This window comes from Lycium barbarum, chromosome 2 (assembly GCF_019175385.1).
Source record: "Lycium barbarum isolate Lr01 chromosome 2, ASM1917538v2, whole genome shotgun sequence".
NCBI classification, from domain to species: domain Eukaryota; kingdom Viridiplantae; phylum Streptophyta; class Magnoliopsida; order Solanales; family Solanaceae; genus Lycium; species Lycium barbarum.
In genome coordinates, this window is record NC_083338.1 from 11,601,321 (window position 1) to 11,624,832 (window position 23,512).

Sequence of the window (23,512 nt, forward strand, 5' to 3'; positions counted from 1 at the left end):
AAAAACCCAACAACATAAAACCGTTTCTTTTGGTCGAAACCCACTTGATTTTTCTAAAAAATAAATTCGTGGTTAAAATTTATGGGCGAAGGCCCACGTTTTTCAAAAAAAGGTGAAAAGATGTTTTGGGCCAAAAAAAACAAAATGGACTTCAAGTCAAATTTTGCCTTAAATGAATCTGAGATTTTGTTCAAATAGCGAGCACATTTTTAAGGGATATATATATAAGTCATTTGGCCATAAGTTCAATTCACCTCTCAAAGGATAAAACGTGTAAAATTATAAAGGGGCTCTTTTTCTTGTGAATCAAAAATGGTAAGTATGTTCTAGAAATGTATTAAACAGATTAACACGGTCCATGTGTGAGTCAAACATGAATAAAATCTATTCACCCAGACTATAAAAATAAATAAACTTTCTATCCTTTTCTATAGAAAGACTACTATCCTTATACATAAAAGGAACTAATTATACCCGGATATTATAAATCCGAACCTAAATACCCTATATGTAAAGGGAATATATTCAATTCTTTAAGAAAAATGATGATATGCAACATGACAGGCTTTTTGCTAGAAATAAACTCTAAGTACACAGTTCATGCAAATACTCACACGTTGGAATTCGAAGGTCAACAGTATAGTACGGATCCTTAATACTAGGGTGCTTAATACCTTCCCTAGGGGATCACCAGAATCCTTACCTAGAACTTTGAATTAAGAAGGATCTTTCACGGCGTATGAATAAACCCTTCAAAACTGGTTTTCCTACTTTCCTAAAAATTAGGTGGCGACTCTTTTAAAACAAAGTCTGAAAGAGCACCAACGATTTTGAAGTAGCTTTTTCCGAGAGCTAATCCCGCCCGCGAAAATGCGAACCGTTACAACCGTGTCCGACGTCATACGATCCAGCTGATCCCTGAACGGGAGAATACTGTAGTGCGTACCCACATCTCGGATAACGCCTCCTCTCGTCCATCTCCGCGCGTATGGCATCGCCTCAACAATATAGTCGAGTGGAGTGGTAGCAACTATGGGTTGAAAAGGTCTCATCCTAGTCCATACCCATATCTGAAAGGGTTATTAAAAAAAATATTAGTCGTCATTTCAAAAAGCTATATTTAGAATAAAATTACACACACTTAAATACAGTACCTGGATGAGCGGATAAAATGCAGCGACATCGGTCCTCGCGCCCATAGATGATCGACAGAATCCTCGATACATGAAAGCCAGAACAGCAGTGCCCCAACTGTAACATCCTAACTCGCCCAGATGCTCCAGAAACGGCAAATACCTTAAGCTCACATGGGAACCCGATATGTTCGGGAACAGGATGCCCCCGAATATGACGAGAAGGTAAAGACGAGCATGTCGATCAATATCAACCTAAGGTGTGTCCTCTGTAATTGTATGCTCTATGTCTACGATGCACAAGTGAGTGAAGAGGGACTGCATCGACAGCCGACTCTGTCCCCATATATCACGCGACTGCGGCTCGAAACCAGTGAGCCTAGTCAACTCCTACCTATACGACGGCATCTGCTGGGGCTCCTCAATATACAAAGCGTGTCCATCTACCTAGATACCGTAAATGACCTCCACGCCCTGAAGGGTGATGGTGGCCTCACCAAAGCGAAGATGAAATGTATGGGTCTCCGGTCGCCATCGCTCAATCATGGCCGTCACAAGAACCCTGTCATGTTGTACACGACCAACAGCGACGCAACGGTAGATACTGCCCTGATATAGTATCTCTAAGACGCGAGGATATAGGGGCCGAGTTGCTAAAATATCCCATGCTTGTTCCATAAACCTGGGACGGACGAAGAGGTTGGGATCTACATCCGAATCCCATACTAGCTGGGACCTATGCTACTGCTGTAGATGAAGCACCTCTGGCTCGAAGGGCCCCGGATGAAGGGGGCGGGATCCATGGAGGTGTCGTATCAGTTTTACGCATTTTTAATTAATCATTAACATGTAATATTAATTATGTAATCTTTTATCGAAAAATTATACTAAGGATGTTCAATCCTAAACTAAAGATGTTCAGACCTAAACTAAAGATGTTCAATTATATTAACTAACTAAGACTTTAACGTGAAATTATATTAACTATCTACATTTGTGAATTAATAATTGTTAATTAATTATTATACTAACTACAATTAACTAACTAATATTATATTAATGCTATTTTAAATCTTAAATTAGGGATGTTCGAACCTAACCTAAGGATTAAATATAATTAACTAACAAATATAATCCTAAAGATGTTCAAACCTAAACTAAGGATGTTCAATTATACTAACTAACTAAGACTTTAACAGGAAATTATATTAACTATCTAAATTTGCGAATTAATAATTGTTAATTAATTATTATACTAACTACAATTAACTAACTAATATTATATTAATGCTATTTTAAATCTTAAACTAAGGATGCTCAAACCTAACCTAAGGATTAAATACAATTAACTAACAAATATTATCTTAAGGATATTAAGGTTTAACTAAAGATGTTCAAACCTAAACTAAGGACGTTCAATCCTAAATTAACAAATATTTCATAAACAAAAATATAAAGATTAACAATTCATTATCATACAATTAACAATTAGCTAGAAAATAATTAACAAATAAATAATTAATTAATGAAACTATTAACAAATATTTAATAACTAATTAATCAATAATTAACAAATAAACAATTAGCTAATCCGACAATTAAGAAATACGAAATAAATAATCAACAAATAAACAATTACCTAACAAACAATTAACAATTAATTAATAAAAAAAAAATTAAAAAATGAAAGAAGGGGCAGAGGACTGCCCATTTGCACACAAAAAGAGTGTGCAATAGTTTTTTCGTAATCAGCAACATTACACAACAATCATGCTTAGGATAGTAATATATTTAACTATATAATACAAAATTTGTAGTGAAATACCTAAAATGAAGGTAGTTTTTAGTTTTTGAAATCTAGTTTTACGCCGTTTAATCCCGAAATCAAAGCTTTGAAACTTATTCTTTGCCTTGAATATACCAAAAATATTGACTTTTGGGTTAAAAAATAACACGAAAATGATGTTTTTAAAAGGTGGGGACCACTGAAATTCGAAGTTTCGTCGTCGATTGTTTTTTGAAAATGGTGGGGACGATATTAAAGAAGTATTGCACACTAATTTAGTCCGCAGACACTTTGGTAACTTCTTTTTAGTGGGGTATTTTGGTGTCTTTTGACACTTTTTGGATTATTTAAGTTGCGGACTCACAAAATATACAAAGCGAAGAACTCCATATATGAGGAATAGTACTCACAGCGTCAAGAAAAAGTGCAACAGCTTAATTACTCGTACATTATGATTGCCAGGTGAAACAGTACAACTAAGACTGTCACTATGTACAACTACTATCGCATAATATTAATGAGGCGAATTTGCAACTCCGCTTAGCTAGCAAATTAACTTTAGTTAGCACAGAAGTATGGATTGATTTCGGAGTTATTGGACAATGGGCTAGCTCAAGCTTACTCAACTTTCAATGGCTATTCATGTACAACGATTACATTGTTTCAGTGTTGATTTGACTTTCACAGCTACAACACGTACATTTAAGCACAAGCACAAATTAAACTTTTTCAAGCTTAAAAATAATCGAGACAAATGGCTTTTTTGAAGCTTCATCTGTGAATAAAATAATTCTCTTCAAATAATTTATGCAGTCTATAATGTTGGAGATGGTCGAAGAATGTCTAAATTCGATAATATGCTTGAGATGAAATATTACTCCCTCCTCCTTCCTCTTTTTATTTCTTCTTATGGCATACGTAAACTGTAGTACTCTGTGCATAACACAAAATATACATAATGCAAAAACAAAAGAAATCTTAGCCTATCCATTAGAAGGTATCCAGGGCAAAATTAAATATCACGTAATGGAAGCAAATTTGTAATTCTGCTGTCAACAAGAACTTTATGATATGTCAATTAAGCACGAAATAACTGCTAACTTGAATTGCTTTTACTACTTTTGTTTGAGAGGGACGACTTGTATGGCTGAAGAAATCCGTTCAAATTATTTGTGCTTCTTTCATAATGGTGGATATGCATATGGCTAAAAATTAATCTTTAAATGTAAGATATGCTTGAGAATAGAACGTACCAAAAACAATTTCAAACCAGATAAAGTAAGATTTTGTAATCATAATCAGCGATAGCGGGAAATGAAACAAAAGAAAACCATTAAAAGGCAATTGACTAAACTGAAGCATCCAAATCCATTGATATGTCTAATAATGACTAGCTAGTCCTCGGCCTTTACGCTACTCATCATGAAAAGACTTGTCAGAACTGCTTTCGACTCGAATGATAATTTCAGCAACTTCAGCGCCTGCAAAACGAGCAGGAATTTTCTAAAATGTTGTCCAAGAAATAAAAAGTACATTATGTCGAAGAAAAGGTTGCAGATGCAGATTAAACTGTACCATGGCGATGTTACGATAATATTGTTATCGGCACTAATAACAGTGGCGATTGGGATCGGATCATCCATCATAATAGATGTAGTATTTTTCGTTTCCGATAATCAACTTGACTCATCTATGAAACTAAATTAAATAAGATAAATTTAATATTAAAAAATTATACGAAAAATACTAGTAATGGGTAATAATTCTGTTACGTGAAAAAGATCCATTAATACATTCTAAAATATCGATCATAGATCACATAATTTAAATCTCAAAAAATAAAAAATACCACATAAATCTGACAAGAAATTCATTACGCCCTCCGTCCCAATTTAAGTGTCTTATTATCCTTTTTGGTATGTCCCAAAAATAGTGATTCTTTCTATCAAACAACCTACTCCCTCCGTCTCAAATTATTTGTCGTTGTTATTAAAAATAATTGTTTCAAATAATTTGTCATTTTAGGAGTTCAAAGCACAATTAATTATATTTTTCCCATCTCAAATTATTTGTTGTGTTTACTCAAAATAATTGTTTCAAATTATTTGTCCTTTTAAAGGTTCAAGGCACAATTAATTATTTTTTCCCCTTTTTAACCAATAGTAGAATTTTATTATTAATGAAGATAATAATAATAAAATAAATCCAAATAAAAGTGATTTACCTCTTCCTTTCCAAAATGTACAACTTCCTCGTGCAGTGCACCAAAATCCTTGACATTAAAGCACTCTGTAAGACTGGTAATGCTTGATACGACGGACCCGGGCTTAACCACCAAGTCATCCATCACCATGTATTTCACCACATCCCTCACAAAACCCCCTGTTGCTACCTTCCCAGGTGGAGCAACATACGACAACGTACCTGACATTTGTGAGTTACAATCTGGATCTGGACAGCGAGCGCTAGAGTCATCGGTGACATAACAATCGCCCCCCCAGCAGGGGCTGATGGGGGAAGTATTTCGACATTTATAAAAAGCCGTTTGAGTCGGAGCGTCATTAAGCAATAGAGGAACTGAAGAGATTCGAAAATGACACTTGGGTTCTAAAATAATATCCTTCCACTGAATGTGGGAGTCATCCAGATTCTCTACGCTTTGATAGATGTTATGCAAACACCCATTCATTCCTTTCTCCTTAAGGAGCCTAGTGACAGTGCCCACTGGCAACGAGAGAATGTGAAAGAGGAAATCAACAAAATCCTTATCAACCTCAGCAAATAGCAATTTTTTAGCATTGGTGTCAATCAAAAGCTTCATCCGCAATTTGGTCTCATCAGCAGTAGCCATTTCGTTAGTGTTTAATTAGAACACTCAGGCAATTTTCTTATATTAAGGACCTACGCTTAAATAGCGTCGCTTGCTTCATCATCATTTTAATAAAGTAGTCTAGCAGTCACCAAAGATTTGCGAGGCGACCCAATCCAAACCACATCTCATAACTTAAATGACTCAAAAAGCGATTGTACTAATATAACGCAATAAAAAAAATGTTACCAAACAAATCTTGTGCATTAATTAATTGCACAATAAAATTAAACTGTAAATTTATAGTTTAGTGCTATTGTTCAGTTAATTAGTGCGCAAAAGTTAGTTTAATAATAATTTTTTTATTGCGTAATTTTAATACCTCCAATCACTTTTGAGTAATTTAGATTGCAGACTCACATCTCAATTGATCAACCTTACACGTTGGCTCCGTAAAGTTTAGTAAAGCAAGAAAGTGGCTGCAATAATTTTCCAATGTCTGCTTTTTCTCATTTCCCTTCTTTGCCATGGTACGTAAATTCGGCAATACAACTATTTTTGCCAAAGCTAGAGGGAACTGCAATTGATCTTATCGATTTCATCACTTTTTTCTTTTTGGATAATGCTCTCCCAATTGTTCCTTTCATTACTTAAGAGCTAAGAATACTCTTTATCTTTCTTAACACAAGGGGTGTGAATAATTTGTTGAAAAAAAAAATTTATTCACATTATTTAATTTGTTCACATTATATTTAATTTAGTTCATGAACTAGTAGATTAATGTATAAGGAGATACATGAATTGGTGAAAAATTCTAGATTAGTCTAGTGAATTCTTATTTATGTATTTGGAGGATGTGAAGTGTGAAATTATTAATAGTGATACATGTATGCTAGGCTAGTTACATAGATGAATTCACCTATAAATAGTCATGTAATCTAGCCATTTGAGTTAAGCCAAGTTGAATAGAAAATCATTTTTCCTCCATTTCTCTTCTAGTGAGTTTTGAGTATTATTTGTGTTGTCTTGCTCTCCCAAATTTTCAACATTTGGAGAGCCGTGTGTTTGAGAGACAACAAAACGTAGAGAGAAAATGACTAACACCAATGGAACTCCATTCCAAGTTTCGATGCTCACTAAAGAAAATTATGGAAGTTGGTGCATCCGAATGAAGGCTTTGCTTGGAGCCTATAATGTATGGAAATGTTACACCTCGGAAAATTTTTCGTTGTTACACAAGTGAATAGACTAGTGAAGAGTACGAATATACGGTAGTTCAATAAGTAAAAAACGACATTCGATGACCCTAGTTAAGATTTCAAAGATGTTAGAGATAGGGGAAGAAAGTTGGCCAAGAGAAGGCAAGGCATATGATAGGAAACGGAAAGTAATTACGAGTAACGAGTTAGCGAGGATTTAATGATGTCTTGGAGAAGAGTGATAACGTCCCTTAGATTGGTATTGAGGTGTTAAGCAAGTGCTAAGAAGGTTCTATAAGGATTGGAGATCAAACGAGTTGACGAAAACGAGCTTCGGAACACTGGGGATTATACAGCCAAACATAATGGCCGTATAAAATATACGGTCCGTATGTTAGGACTGTATAATCAGCCCAGGATGGCACATTTCTCTGGACCAAACATACAGCCAAACATACGGCCCGTATAAAATGTACGGACCGTATGTTGGCCCGTATACCTGGTCGGGGACTGAATGGTTCATTAAATAAAGGATTCAAGTTTCATTTTATTTCATTTCCATATCACACCCCTTCTCTCTAAAACATCTCTCTACATTTATTCCACAAGAATTCAAGAGGTATTAGTGATCTATAACATTAACTAAGTGAATCAAGTGTGAGAAAACCCATTAAAGATCATTCAAGTCAAGAAATCTCATTGGAGATGAACTAGGGTTTTGCTCAAGTGAAGTATTACCAACCAAGGCTTGTTCTTACAACATCTAAGGTAAGATTTATGGTATTTCTATGTTGTGTAAGGTATTAGAGAGTTGAAATACTTGGATTGTAGAAGGATATAGAAAAATGGGTCATGAATGTGGAATAGTGCCATTTTGAGTAATAGCTTGAATTGAGTCATGATTCTTGATGTGTCGTGATATAAATGTGTTATAAATGATGTTGAGAACATGGGATAGGCAATGTATATGAATGAACATAGTCGTGTGTTATGACCATGGATATGGGTGAATAGAAGCGAAGTGAGAAATATAGATGATGTGGATGAATAAAGAATATTGTTATGATATTGTGAATGTATTATTGACATTTGGGAGTTGATATACGCTATGGAGGAATGTCGTATAAATAAAGGAGATGCTGTCCGATTTTCTCTAGTTTTAGTCGTGTATGCTAGCTATCGATTTCTAATGATAGTATGACTTTAATGAAGGTAGAAACGCAAGCGTTGAAGGAGAACGTGCAGGTGGTAAATAGTTGAACAGAAAGGTATGTAAGGCTAACCCTTCTTTCATAAGGCATGGTTCATTGGCCAAACATCTAAATCTTCTACAAGTCTATGATGTCCTTCCAATGATTCGATCTTCCGAGCTATTAAGCTCGTGATTCTTGATATGCTACGATTGTACTAAGTTTCTCATATGACGAGTAAGCCTATAAAGATAGATGTAATGAATGACGATAACGATGACGATGATGATAGTAATGTAAATAGTATAGATGCTTATGAGCTATTATGTATATGTAACTATGTATGACTATTATGGAACCCCGAGCTTATAAGGCCGAGTAGAATATGTATATGATTATGTAACACGCGCACACCTCTACAGATGGTACGGATCACCCTGAAGCCTTAGTAGGGCCAAATAGATGTAACCCTGAAGCCTTGGTAGGGCCAGGTATGTGTAACCTTGAGCCTTGGTTGGCCAAGTATGTATGAAACACCGAACCTTCGTGGTCGGGCATGCTATGTAAATGTTATGTATATGATATGGTTATGTTATGATATAGATATGAATATGAATAAGACTATGTATATGGATACGATTATGGACGCAATGTAAATGAGTACGGATATGAATACGGATACGGATACGGATACGGATGTATGCACACAATTAGGTACTAGAAATGGAAAGTCTCTATGAAAGATAAGTAAGTGCTTATGACGTTGATACTGCTATCTCCCCTCCTATGCTATTTATCATATTGCTTATTGTGCTTCTATATTGATATTGATCATGCTTTACATACTCAGTACATTCTTTGTACTGACGTCCTTTTGTTTGTGGACGCTGTGTCATGCCCGCAGGTGCCCAGGGAGACAGACTTGATCCATAGCTACATTCTCAGAGACTGCATAGCAGAGCTCCACTTCATTTAGAGCTATAGCTTTGGGTACTGATTCTTTTATGTACATAATTATGGGCATATCCCACCTATATGTTATGACATACTCCCCTTAGAGGCTCGTAGACATGTGTATATGGTTAGATATGTTTGGCCTTGTCGGCTTATGTACATGGGTATGGCATAGATGCCAATGATGATATAAAGGTATTTGTTGTCCAATGGGACTAGTATGATTGATGAATAGGAATGTATGCTTAAATATGTGGCTCACCTAGATGTAAGTGTAAAGGTACGCTAAGGGGTGCCCGGGTGGGCTAGCACCGGGTGCCCGTCGCAGCCCCAGTCGGGTCGTGACAGGGAAATTGTGAAGAGTGGCATTGATGAAGAAGATGATGCCACTGCGACAAAGAAGAAATACCAAAAGGCACTCACACTCATCCATCAAAGCTTGGATGAAAAGATGTTCGAGAAGGTTGCAAATGCAACCAACTCCAAGCAAGCATGGGATATTCTTCAAACTTACTTTAAAGGTTTGGACAAGGTGAAAAAGGTTCGTCTCCAAACCTTAAGAGGAGAATTTGAATCGTTGCAAATGAAGGAATCTGAATCAGTTTCGAATTATATTTCAAGAGTCTTGGCGGTTGTCAATCAAATGAAGAGATATGGTGAAGAGTTGAATGATGATAGGGTCGTTGCAAAAATATTACGATCCCTAGATTCAAAATTTAATTATATTGTTATTGCCATTGAAGAGTCCAAGGACTTGGACACCATGACCATAGAAGAACTCACGGGTTCTTTGCAAGCACATGAAGAAAAGTTGAAGAAATCAAAACAAAAGTCGGTTGAACAAGCTTTGCAAGCAATACTTTCTTCGAAGGAGAAAGATGAAAGGAGTGGCTCACAACAAATAGGTCGTGGGCGTGGAAGAGGTCGTGGTAGAGGAGGAAGAGGTGGTAGTCAACCTCCGACCAAAGAAAATAGAAGTCAAGACTCCAACCAAGGAAGAGGCCGCGGAAGAGGTAGAGGATGGAGGTCAAATCAAGGAAGGTATGACAAATAAAATATTGAATGTTATACTTGTCATAAATATGGTCATTTTTCTTGGGAATGTAAAAATAATTTGGAGGAGATAAATAATTTTGTGGAGAGCAAAAATGAAGATGAAGATGACATTTTACTCATGGCATGTAAAGAAGAAGAAAGTGTAGAAAGAAATAAATGGTACCTTGATTCCGGTGCAAGCAGCCATATTTGCGGGAAGAAGCATTTATTTGCTGAGTTTGAGGAACTTAATGGTGGCAACATCACTCTTGGAGACTCTTCAAAAGTTCAAATCAAAGGAAAAGGTACGATTTTAATTCATTTGAAAGATGGAAGTCATCAATTTATCTCCAATGTCATGTATATATCGGAAATGAAAAGTAATATTCTGAGTTTGGGACAGCTTTTGGAGAAAACTTATGACATTCATTTGAAAGATAAAAAGTTAACTATGAAAGATGAAAATGGGAGATTGTTAGCCAAAGTTCCCATGGCTAAATATAAAATATTTGTTTTGAATCTTCAAAGTGATGGACCAAGGTGCTTATTTTCATGTGTCAAAGATTCATCTTGGCTCTGGCATATGAGATTTGGCCATTTGAATTTTGATAGTCTAAGGTTTTTTTGAATTTTTTTTTTGAATTTATTTTCTTTTTGACCAGTCGCCCTCTTCTCCTCCTCCCACCCCCTCGCACCCTCACCCCTATTTTTTAAAAAAAATTGATTTCCTTTATTTTTTTTCATCCCCTTCATCCGCCTCCCAACCCTCCCCCCTCCCCCCCAATAAAAAAAATTAAAAAAAAAATGATTTTTTTTACCAGCCCCTACTCCTCCTCCCACCCCTTCCCCCCAATTTTTTTTTAAAATTTTCTTTATTTGTTTTTTCACCCCCTCCTCCTCCTCCCAACCCTCCCCTTCCACTATCCCCCCGGATTTTTTTTTTATTTTGATTTTTTTAACCAGCCCCCACTCCTCCCCCCCCCCCCCCCTAATTTTTTTTTTAAATTTTGATTTTCTTTTTTTAAAAAACAAAATTAATTTTTTTTACCAACCCCCACTATTCCTCCTCCCCCCTCAATTTTTTTTTAAAATTTTATTTTCTTTATTTGTTTTTTCACACACCCCCCCCCCCCCCCCTCGTCCTCCTCCTCCCCGCCTCGCAAAAAAAAAAATTAAAAAGTTTTTCTTTTTGTTTTATTGCACACCCCCCCCCCCTTCCCACCCTACAAAATGATTTTTCTTGAAAATAAGTTTTTTTTTTTTTTTTGTGGTTTCTTACTTTTCCCACCCACCCAAAAAAATTAATTTTGTTTTAAAAAAAAAAGTTTTGAGAAGTTTTATTTTTGGTTTTTTGCAACGACCTCCCCCCCCCCCCCCCCCCCCCCCTAAAAAAAATCTTGAAAGAAAGTTTTGAATTTTTTTTTTTTTTTTTTTGGGCTTAGGAAAAGTTTGGATAAAATCCAGGTTGTCATTGTTATGTGTTTGTAGTGAAATAGATGGTTTTTTTGTTGTTGTCCTGGTATGGTTCAGGGTTTAGGAAAATATATCCAATAGATAGTTTTTTTATTCTTATCCTGGTATTTATCTGGTTCTACTTGTAGAAAATAACCAACAGATTTGTATTTGTTGCAACAAGCTCTACACTTTTTGCAACAAGTAGACAATTTGTTGCAACGACTCACTAATCTGTTGGGCATAACTTCAGCTATTTGCTTCTGCTTGTAGAAGATATCCAACAGATTTTTAGTTGTTGCAACAAGTTCTACACTTGTTGTAACAAATAGACAATCTGTTGCAACAACTACAAATCTGTTAGACATAGCTTCAGTTAATTGGTTCTGTTTGTAGAAGATATCCAACAGATTTTTAGTTATTGCAACAAGTTCTACACTTGTTGTAACAAGTAGACAATCTGTTGCAACAACTACAAATCTGTTGGACATAGCTTCAGTTATTTGGTTCTGTTTGTAGAAGATATCCGACAGATTCTTAGATATTGCAACAAGTTCTACACTTGTTGTAACAGGTAGAAAATCTATTGCAACAACTACAAATTTGTTGGACATAGCTTCAGTTATTTGGTTCTGTTTGTAGAGGATATCCTACAGATTTGTAATTGTTGCAACAAGTTCTACACTTGTTGCAACAAGTAGACAATCTGTTGCAACAACTACAAATCTGTTGGACATAGCTTCAGTTATTTGGTTCTGTTTGTAGAAGATATCCGACAGATTCTTAGTTATTGCAACAAGTTCTACACTTGTTGTAACAGGTAGAAAATCTATTGCAACAACTACAAATTTGTTGGACATAGCTTCAGTTATTTGGTTCTGTTTGTAGAGGATATCCTACAGATTTGTAATTGTTGCAACAAGTTCTACACTTGTTGCAACAAGTAGACAATCTGTTGCAACAACTACAAATCTGTTGGACATAGCTTCAGTTATTTGGTTCTGTTTGTAGAAGATATCCAACAGATTTTTAGTTGTTGCAACAAGTTCTACACTTGTTGTAACAAGTAGACAATCTGTGGCAACAACTACAAATCTGTTGGACAAAGCTTCAGTTATTTGGTTCTGTTTGTAGAGGATATCCTACAGATTTATAATTATTGCAACAAGTTCTACACTTGTTACAATAAGTAGACAATTTATTTATAAATCAGCAAATGTTGAAGAAAGATATAGTCAAATTGGCAGCCAAACTGACAATCAATCCTTAAAAAGACATGAAGAACAGAGCCAAGAAGCAATATATACAAATGAAGAAAGTGAAGAAGAACTAAAAGATGAAGAAACTGATGATGGAAATGAAGGAGATGAAGTAGATCAAGGAAATCTGGTACACCCCAGAAGGTAGTTGCTCAATAAATTATCACTTAAGTTGTGATATTTGGAGACTGTTGAACAATTTCTATTTTTTTTGTCCTTTATTTTATTTGTGAATGATGTTTATGAACTTATTTATTTTGATTAGTTGTGGTATTTGGAGCCAAGGTAGTTGTTGAACAATTTCTATTTATTAACTTATTTATTTTGCTTACTAATCGTTGCAATAGATGCATATAGTAGAATTGCTTAGTTATTGCAGCAAATTACTCACCTTGTTAGAAAAAATCAAACAATTGCTTAAATTATTATAAACTAAAAAATATGTCGCAACAGATGAGTTAATTGATGCAACAGATCATACACTTGTTGAAGAAGTTGCAACAAGTTACTAATCTGTTTCTACAGATGGATCAGTTTAAACAAGTCACTAATCTATTTAGACAAGTTGCCTAAATGACTGCAGCAGATCATACAGTTGTTGAAGAAGTTGCAACAAGTTACTAATCTGTTCCAACAGATAACTAATCTGTTTAAACAAGTTACTAATCTGTTTAGACAAGTTGCCTAAATGATTGCAACAAATCATACAGTTGTTGAAGAAGTTGCAACAAGTTACTAATCCGTTCCAACAAGTAACTAATCTGTTTAAATAAGTTACTAATCTGTTTAGACAAGTTGCATAAATGATTGCAACAGATCATACAGTTATTGAAGAAGTTGCAACAAATTACTAATCTGTTTCAACAAGTTACTAATCTGTTCCAACAAGTAACTAATTTATTTAAACAAGTTACTAATTTGTTGTAACAGATAGTACAGTTATGGAAGATTTTGCAACAAATTACTAATCTGTTTCAACAAGTTACTAATCTATTCCAACAAGTAACTAATCTGTTTAAACAAGTTACTAATATGTTGCAATAGATCATACAGTTGTGGAAGAAGTTACAATAAGTTACTAATGATTTTAGTAGATATATATATTGATCACTAAATGTGGTTAATTTCCATTGTTTATCACTAAATATGGGTGAATTAAGTAGTTCACACCAATTCACTCTAATGATCACTCCGTTTAGTGCGTATTGGACTTAGTTGATCATCTATCCTGACCCAAAACACCATTAAATTGCTTAAGTATATATATTGATCAATAAATATGGTTGATTTCCATTGTTTATCACTAAATATGGGTGAATCAAGTAGTTCACATCAATTCACTTCAATGATCACTTCGTTTAGTGCGTATTGGACTTAGTTGATCATCTATCATAACTCAAAACACCATCAAATTGCATAAGTATATATATATATATACTTATGTATGTATGTATTGATCAATAAATATGGTTGATTTCCATTGTTATCACTAAATATGGCTGATTCGCTTTCTTGATCACTAAATATGGGTGAACCAATTAGTATCTATTGCAGTAAGTATAGTATCTGTTGCAGCAAATGTAGTATCTATTGGAACAACTGTAGTATCTGTTGCAGCAAATGTCGTATATGTTGCAACAACTATAGTATCTATTCTAAGAATACACTTAGAATATATATATATATATATATATATATATATATATGTGTGTGTGTGTGTGTGTGTGTATGTATGTATGTATATTTGTATTGATCAATAAATATGGTTGATTTCCATTGTTTATCACTAAATATGGCTGATTCGCTTTATTGATCACTAAATATGGGTGAACCAATTAGTATCTATTGCAGCAAGTATAGTATCTGTTGCAGCAAGTGTAGTATCTCTTGAACCAACTGTAGTATCTGTTGGAACAACTGTAGTATCTGTTGCAGCAAATGTGGTATATGTTGCAACAACTGTGGTATATGTTGCAGCAACTATAATATCTATTCTAAGAATACACTTAGAATTGTCCATCTAATCCATGAAATTACTATCTAATTTATTAAGGATATTAGTAGATATATATATATATATATATATATATATATATATATATATATATATATATATATATATATATATATATATATATATATATATATATATATATCACTAAATATCATTGATTTGATTTATTTAACACTAAATATGTGTGAATCAAGTAGTTCACATCAATTTACTCTAATAATCACTCGATTTAATGCATATTGACTTAGTAGATCATCTTTCCTGACTCAAAATACTAGCAAATTGATTAAGTATTTTATATTGATCACTGATCACTAAATATCGTTGATTTCATTTGTTTTTCACTAAATATGGGCGAATCAAGTAGTTCACATTAATTCACTCAAATGATCACTCGATTTAGTACATGCTGACTTAGTAGATCATCTTTCCTGACTCACAATATATCAAATTGATTAAATATTATACATTGATCACTAAATATAGTTGATTTCCCTTGTTTAGCACTAAATATGAGTGAATCAAGTAGTTCACATCAATTCACTCTAATAATCACTCGATTTAGTGCATACTAACTTAGTAGATCATCTTTCCTAACTCAAGATACTATCAAATTGATTAAGTATTATATATTGATCACTAAATATTGTTGAATTTATTTGTTTATCACTAAATATGGGTGAATCAAGTACTTCACATCAATTCACTATAATGATCATTGGATTTAATGCATATTCCTGACTCAAATTACCGTCAAATTGATTAATATATTGATCATTACTTATCATTGATTTCCTTTGTTTATCAATAAATATCATTGATTCCCTTTGTTGATCACTGAATATGGGTGAATCAAGTAGTATCCATTGCAATAACTGTAATATCTGTTGCAACAAGTGTAGTATATGTTGCAACAATTGTAGCATCTGTTGCAGCAAATGACATAGTTGTTGAATAAGTCCTTACTCTTATTGGATAAAACACAACAAGTTACTCACTTCTGCAACAAGTCACTCCACTTGTTGGAAAAACCTCACCATGTAACTTAGTTGCTGCAACAAGGCTTTTCAGTTGTTGCAACATATTGCTTATTTGCTGGAAATCTTTTAGCAATTGGATAAAAACACAAGTTATTAGTTGTTACAACAAGTCCTGTTAATTGTTGGATAAAACCCAACAAGTTACAGAGTTATTGCAATAGATTCATTACTTGTTGAAAACTATTCAGCAATTTATTAACAAAAATACACAAATTTGTGATTTGAACACGATCAACATATCAGATAAACTAAGTTCACAAGCACCAAGAGCAGAGATTACCATTCTAAAAAAGAATAACATTTAAATGTCATAAAGTTCCAACAAATAACTATTATTACAACACAGTGCAATTAACAACTACGAAGCATTTCGGCTTGGACAACAACTACAAATCTGTTGGATATTTTCTACAAACAGAACCAAATAACTGAAGCTATGTCCAACAGATTTGTAGTTGTTGCAACAGATTGTCTACTTGTTGCCACAAATGTAGAACTTGTTACAACAGCTATAAATCTATTGGATATCTTCTACAAACATAGCCAGATAAACACCACGACAAGAACAAAAATACCATCTATTGGATATCTTTTCCTAAACCCTGAACCATATCAGGACAACAACAGAAAAATCATCTTTTCACTACAAACACACTACAACAACAACCTGAATTTTATCCAAATTATTCCTAAGCCCCAAAAAAAAAAAAAAATCAAAACTTCTTTTCAATATTCTTTTTTGAGTGGGGGAGGGGGGTGGTGCAAAAAAAAAATTCAATTTTTTTTTAACAAACATTTTTTTTTCGGAAGGGTGGGGGATGGTGGGTGCAAAAAATTAAAAGAAAAACTTTCCAAAACTTTTTGTAAAAAAGCAATTTGGAAGGGGGGGGGGGGGGGGGGGGTAGTGAGGGGTGGGAGGAGGAGGGGGGCTGGTAAAAAAATATCAATTTTTTTTTTTGGGGGGGGGGGGGGGAGGGATGGGAAGAGGAGTGGAGGCTGGTAAGAAAAAATCAAAACTTTTTAATTTTTTTTTGGGGGGGGGGTGGGGGTGGGTGAGGGGTAGGGGGAGGGTTGCAAGGAGGAGGAGGACAAGGGGTGTGAAAGAATCAATTCAAAAAATCAATTTTTTTTTTGTTGGTGGGGTAGTGAGGGGTGGGAGGAGGAGCGGGGGCTAGTGAAAAAACAAAAAAGAAATATCAAAACTTTTTAATTTTTTTTTGGGGGGGAGGGGGGAGGAAGTGAAGGCTGGTAAGAAAAAAATCAAAACTTGTTTTAAATATTTTTTTGAGGGGTGGGGGGTGGGGGGAGGGTTGCGAGGAGGAGGAGGAGGGTGAAAAAATAAATAAAGAAAATAAAAAAAAATCAATTTTTTTTAGGGTGGGGGTGGAGGGAGGGTTGCGAGAAGGAGGAGGGGAGGGGAGGGGGTAAAAAAACAAATAAGGAAAATAAAAAAAAAATTATTTTTTTTGGGGCGGGGGAGGGGGGGTTAGGGGGTTGGGAGGACGAAGGGGTAAAAAAATAAAATAAAAATGGCGGGGTGGGGGGTGGGGGAGGGGGCGGGAGGAATGGGTTTGGGAGGGGGGTCTGGTCGGGAGTGGGTAAAAGTGTTAAAAATAAAACTTGAATGCAAATTGTTAAAAATAATGTTGAGGATCAAAGTGTCAAAATAAAAAAATTTGGGCAACTTCAAAGCCCCTTAATCACTAATAGAAAATTATCCCCTCCACCTAATAATTAAAACTTGAGTCACCTCTCCTAAAATAAAAAAAATAAAAAGTCACCAATAATTAAATGCTCCTAGTCTCTCTCTTTTGTTTTGTTTTTTAATTCAACTGCACCACTAAGGTTGAAGACCATAAAATATAGAGAAAATGAACAAAATGGTCCTTGTGCTTTAAGAGTAGGGTCAAAGTATTATCTGAGCAGTTTTTGTCCTTTAAGTTTTATCAAAAGTGCGCATTTATGGTTTTTGTTGGACATTTATCCAAATTCTGGTTATTAAGCTTAAAATAAATTGTGAGAATTTATTTTTTTTAACTAAAAACAACAGAAATTTCAATCAAAAACACATAAATTGCAATGCAAAAAACTACCCCATGCATAAAAAGGAGTAGATAAAAAATAACAATAATTGCACTAAAATTAAGTTACATCAAACTCTTGAAATAAGGCACCAATTTGATAATTTTATCATAATTAACATTTGGCATTGTAGACAAAAGATATTTTATAATCTTATAATTAAAAATAGCACTACAATACCATATACAGTATCTTATTTTGATAATATGGATGTATTTTACTTTACTTTAGTACTACTCTTAACAAGAGGGAATCCAGGAGCTTCCCGTTAGCCTGAAATGACGGAGAAGCCAGGCTCGGATTTCTCTTTGATTATTACTTATACTTATAATTGAGTATATCTTTACTCGTTACTCTTTACTGAATTATGGGCCCAAAATTTCTACCTATCCTTTTAATTAGTATCTCTTTAGTCTTTACTGAATTGTGGACCTAAAATTTCACATGCAACTTTGAAGACTTTTTTTTTGAGCGGATTGTGTGGTCTTTAATTTTTACCCGTCAAATTGATAGTATTTAAATTTTGCTCTCCGCCTAATATTTCTAGCTTAATTTTTTAGATCTGTCCATGTAAATTCTATTTTAAAGCAGAATTCAGAATTCAAAATTCAAAATTTTACCTGAAGGATAAAAGTCAAAGACAACTCCATTTTTCTATTATTAATCAAATATTTCACACTAAGTTTGGATTGTATAATTTACAATTTTTGTGATTTATCCTTACAAAAATTGTTGGGCCTGTGCGTAGCATCATCTATCACTAGACAAAATGAGGGATTGAACAACAACATTTACTATATATTCCACTTTTTGGATTGAAGTAGTACGATGAAAGATAAAAACAATTATTATTCGTGACCAGCTTGCAGCACTAAGCATGAAATTTATTGGTGGGTGAAAAGAAGACATGTTTTATGGTACTTTAATTGATTCCTCATTAGTACTTTTTCTTTTTGGAAAATGCTCTCCTAATTATTCCTCTCATTACTTAAGGGCGAAGAATAATCTTGCCTTTCTTTAACACGGGTGTGAATGATTCGGCTCAATCAGTTATTTCAAAAACTTTATACCATCATATGTACTAATTTTTCAGTTGATTTATTGCAAATAATTAATGCGTAATACATGTATAGCCTCTTAAATTTATTAGTAATCCGTAAATCTCAATTTATATGATAGAGTTTGAGAAATAATTTTTTTTTTTTAAATTTATGGTCTAAAACAATGGACATTCATTTCATTAAGGGTAAAAGAGAAGTTTTAGGTTGAACTAAATATGAAAATGTATAATTCTTGTTTACTAAAAAGAAAAATATATAACATAAATTGAGACTAATGGAGTAATAAATTTCATTTATACACTTAAATTACTATTTGTTCCAATTAAATACCTGAACATATGATAAATTATTTCTATTAAACACTTTATGTTAAAATTTTGAAACAAAATTTGTGTGTTCTATTAGAATCATATTCATATATATCCTCCATTATACTTCGGATGAAAGACCAATTACGAGTCAAGACCAAAAACAATACTTTTTCCTCCAATGTCGGTAACATCATATAGCTAAAATATAGGGGAGATAGAGTTGCTCAATTTCAGACAATAAGTGGATAAATTTCACCCACTTCTCTAAAAATCACTAAAGGCCTGTTTGGTTCGAAGATTAAGTAGGTTATTCCGATATACAATTTTGAACTAATGTTATTAGTACTGTATATAAGAGACAACTAAGAGATTCTTGTAGTCTTCACTAAAATTTCTCATAAATTATAAAAAAAATTAATTAATTACTTTTAAGTCCTGATATTATTTTTTAAAGTCAAATTTATTTTTTGTACTAATGGTCAACTTTTCAAAAGTTGTCGAACATCCTACCGTATTTTTCTTTTTTTTAACAAAATTCTATTCGGTATCCGCATTGAAGCCCAATTAATCCACATTCGCGTCGCATGGACCTATTTGTGGGAAGCGCCCCCTACTACGAATATTTCCATACTCATGCTCGAACCCCAACCAAGGAGCTTTGTAGTATTTACAAAAATTTCCCATAAAATGTAAAACTTTTAAATTAATTACTTCTAGGTCCTGATCTTATTTTTTAAAGTCAAATTAATTGTTTTGTACTCATAGTCAACTTTTCAAAAGCTGTCGAATATCCTATCTTTTTTTTTTTTTTTTTTTTAAATTTTCTATCCGATGTTCGATATCCGCATTGGAGCCTCATTAATCTGCATTCGTGTCGCGTAAGACCTATTCGGGGGAAGCGCTCCCTACTATCGATTTTTTCATACACAGGATCAAACCCGAGAGCCCTGATTAAGGGAAGAATAACCCCATCCACTGCATTTTATTTTTTCTGTAACTTTCTTCTATTGATCTTATCTATTAATCTAAAAATAGTCATTTCTTTTACTTATACATTTATACTTTAATGAGCTCATATGTGTTTAAAATATTTTTACTAAAATAATTTTCAGATAGTTTTAAAAATTATTAAATGATGTCATATATAGTGTTGAAAATGAAGACAGTGTTATCAGTCAAGATCGGATTATCTTTAAAATGTATTATTACAGTTTCCTCTTCCTCCACCACGTCCCCTTCCTCTTCCTCTTCCTCTACCACGTCCCCTATTTGTTGTTGATGTTTGAGACCATCCAAACGCATTACAATGGGTGCTTCCTATTGATACCATAGTTGTCACTGCATTTGCTATATCATGCAGCGTCTCCAGAGTACTCTTGCTGGAATTTGAGTTATTATTTTCTGCAAAGCACTCGAATTACTCCCTCTGTTTTAATTTATTTGTCTGATTTTTTACTTGACACGAAATTTTAAAAAGTAAAAAAAAAAAATTGAATCTTAAATTAAAGGGCAATATGATGCACCAAGCTCCCGCTATAAAAAATGACCGGATCACAAAGCTACAAAGGTCTATTATATACAGCTTTTTTCGGCATTTCTACAAGAAGCAAGAAGTTACCACGGCTAAAACTCATGATCTTCTCATCACATGGCAATAAATTTATCTATGTAAAATATATTAAAATGTTATTTAATCTTGTGATAAGCGGTTGCCATAAAGGAAAGAGAGATTTTTTTTAAATGGAATTAAAAAAAAAAAGTAAGACAAATAAATTGAAACGGTGGAGTACCAGATTCATCTGAACTAAGAGGAGGCCTAGTTGATGATTGCCCTGACAAGGATTTCTCGTATTCGTATAGCATGGAACAAGACTTTGAAAAATTTGGGAGAGGACACTGAGATGAGATCTTATTTTTGAGGAGCAAGTATTGATAAGGTAAACCAGCGAGAAGTTGCAAAACCAAATCTTGATCTGATATTGGACTGTTGATTGCTGCTAGAGAATCGGCTGTGCATTTTAATTTCTTCACATAGGATTCGATGGTTTCATGATCTTCCTTTTTGGTACTGTGAAGGTGCATTTTCAGTTGAGCTTGCTTGACCTGATCTTGACCTAAAATAGTTTCATCTTTTGAATCCATTTCAGTCTTGGGCATAGAGTTGGAGGAACCATCACTCATAGTTGGTTTTTAGCAAGTGAACTCTATCTCTCTGGTTAGTGTACCAATCTGAATAGGTTTGGACTTTGGACGACCCTCTAAGGCTGAAGACAATATGAGTCTATAGAATAATTTTTTTTCTGTGAATAATTTTTTTTTACGGCAAAGGGTAAAATATATCCCTATACTATTAGAAAAGGGTCAAATATATCTCTCTTATACTTGTCAAAATATATCACTGTCGTTATACTATTGATCCATATATACTCCTCATCCGCTAAGTTTGTCCAAGATGGTGCACTGATATTTGATGAGGTGGATGCCACGTGACATGCCATCTCAGTGGCCTTAAACTCATTTTACCCCTCCCTTCTATTTGCTCTTCAATCATTAAAATTTTTTTATCCTCCATTGCCATTGCCACCGTTACTGCCAACCTAATTTATTTGTCTAACTTGAAAGATGAAACTTTATCATAACCGGCAAGCCTCTTGAAGTGTTCTTCAACAATCTCTTCGAATCATACTCCCTGATCTTCCTCCGGGCCATTTTCTTTTCTTTTTTACACCACAACAGAAACCAAAATAATTAACAAAGACTCCAAGTACTCCAAATTTATCTCGTGATGGAGAAAAAAAATGCAAGAAAGTTGGGATCTTTACTGTTAAATGGAACCCAAGAGCTGATTCAAAGAATCTTTGCGATTTATGGAAGATTTACAAGTTATAACACAGGCTAGAATCTTGGGACTCAATTTTTGACAAACTTAAAAGACTAAAATAACTCAAATAATACTTAAGGGACTATTTTAGATTTATCACCAAAAATAAAAGACCATGTTCATCATTTTCCATAAAATAATATTGGGCATCGTAGACAAAATATAATTGAAAATAGCACTATGAAAGGCATAAAGATTGTTTCTCATAGATCCTCGACATAAAGATAAATCGTGCAAAGCAGTATGAAAAAGAAATAGAGGGCGCGAATAAACCATGACAGAATTCTATATAAGCATGAATAAAGTAGTCTAAAAAAAGAGCAGTAACTACCAAATTAAACGATAAACGAAGTACAAGCAACGACCTATTAATCTTCTACCCTAATCCGTATTTTCCATAACCTCCTATCTAAGCTCATGCTCTCGGTAAGCTGGAACGACGAGAAGAATATGACGTGTTTTAAAATTTATACAAATAATAATTATTATTATTTTTATTTTAATGAAATATTTTTACATATTTGAAATCATAAATTTCAAAAGTTTATAGCCATACAAATGATATTATAACATGTTGAAGATTACAATTTTTTTTTCTTAAATTCCTTATCGATCCAAACTATTTCGCATAAATTGTAATAGAGAGAGTCATAATTCTCACTCCATTTTTATGTGTCTTAATTTAATCAGACACAATAATTAAAAAAACACATTGAAATTTAGATTTTAGATCTATGTGTCTTACAAAATCTATGACATATCAAAGTAATTTTTAGATTTTTGTAATTTTAAATATGTCATATTATTTCTATAAGTTTGTTTCATTAAGTATATTTTTTTCTTAAAATCTTTTTCGTCGGTCTACCTTTCACATTTGAAAAAAAAAAAAGAAAAAATCTATAGTAACGACAAAGTCTCTTGAAAAATGGGAAACAAAAAATGGATCTTGCATATGATAAGATTAATTCATGGCGGGACCCAACAGCCTTACACATTGGCTCCGTACTATTTCCTAAAGCAAAGGAAACTGCTGCAATAATATTCACTTTTCAGCTTTTTCTCATTTTCCTTCTTTGGATTACTCCTTCCGTCCCAAAATATTTATCATAATTATTAAAAATTATTGCTTTAAATTATTTATCATTTTAGAAATTCAAAACATAATTTTTTTTATCTTTAGTAAAATTTTATCATTAATGGAGATAATACATAAATAAAGTAAACATTTAATGAATAAATATTATAACTTAGATATAAATAAAAGTAAAATTAATCAAATATCCCTCCAAATTAATATTTTTTTAAG

At 33.6% G+C, this 23,512-nt stretch overlaps 2 protein-coding genes and 1 long non-coding RNA gene across 3 annotated transcripts; all 3 read right to left on the bottom strand.

The window, feature by feature from the left end:
- Positions 1–402: 402 nt before the first annotated feature.
- Positions 403–2,094, bottom strand: LOC132629326 (uncharacterized). The gene is made up of 2 exons (XR_009578179.1): positions 1,155–2,094; positions 403–1,070 (listed from the first exon to the last, which is right to left on the bottom strand). It is a non-coding gene; the product is annotated as an uncharacterized LOC132629326 (long non-coding RNA).
- A 2,087-nt stretch (positions 2,095–4,181) lies between these two features.
- On the bottom strand, positions 4,182–5,902 carry LOC132626173 (uncharacterized). The gene is made up of 2 exons (XM_060340937.1): positions 5,144–5,902; positions 4,182–4,400 (listed from the first exon to the last, which is right to left on the bottom strand). Exons 1-2 carry the CDS (start codon positions 5,768–5,770, stop codon positions 4,314–4,316), a joined length of 714 nt encoding a protein of 237 aa, XP_060196920.1. The 5' UTR covers positions 5,771–5,902; the 3' UTR covers positions 4,182–4,313.
- Positions 5,903–19,921: 14,019 nt separating this feature from the next.
- Positions 19,922–22,221, bottom strand: LOC132629327 (uncharacterized). Its single transcript, XM_060345011.1, has 2 exons — positions 21,116–22,221; positions 19,922–20,726 (listed from the first exon to the last, which is right to left on the bottom strand). Exons 1-2 carry the CDS (start codon positions 21,504–21,506, stop codon positions 20,518–20,520), a joined length of 600 nt encoding a protein of 199 aa, XP_060200994.1. The 5' UTR covers positions 21,507–22,221; the 3' UTR covers positions 19,922–20,517.
- Positions 22,222–23,512: the final 1,291 nt, after the last annotated feature.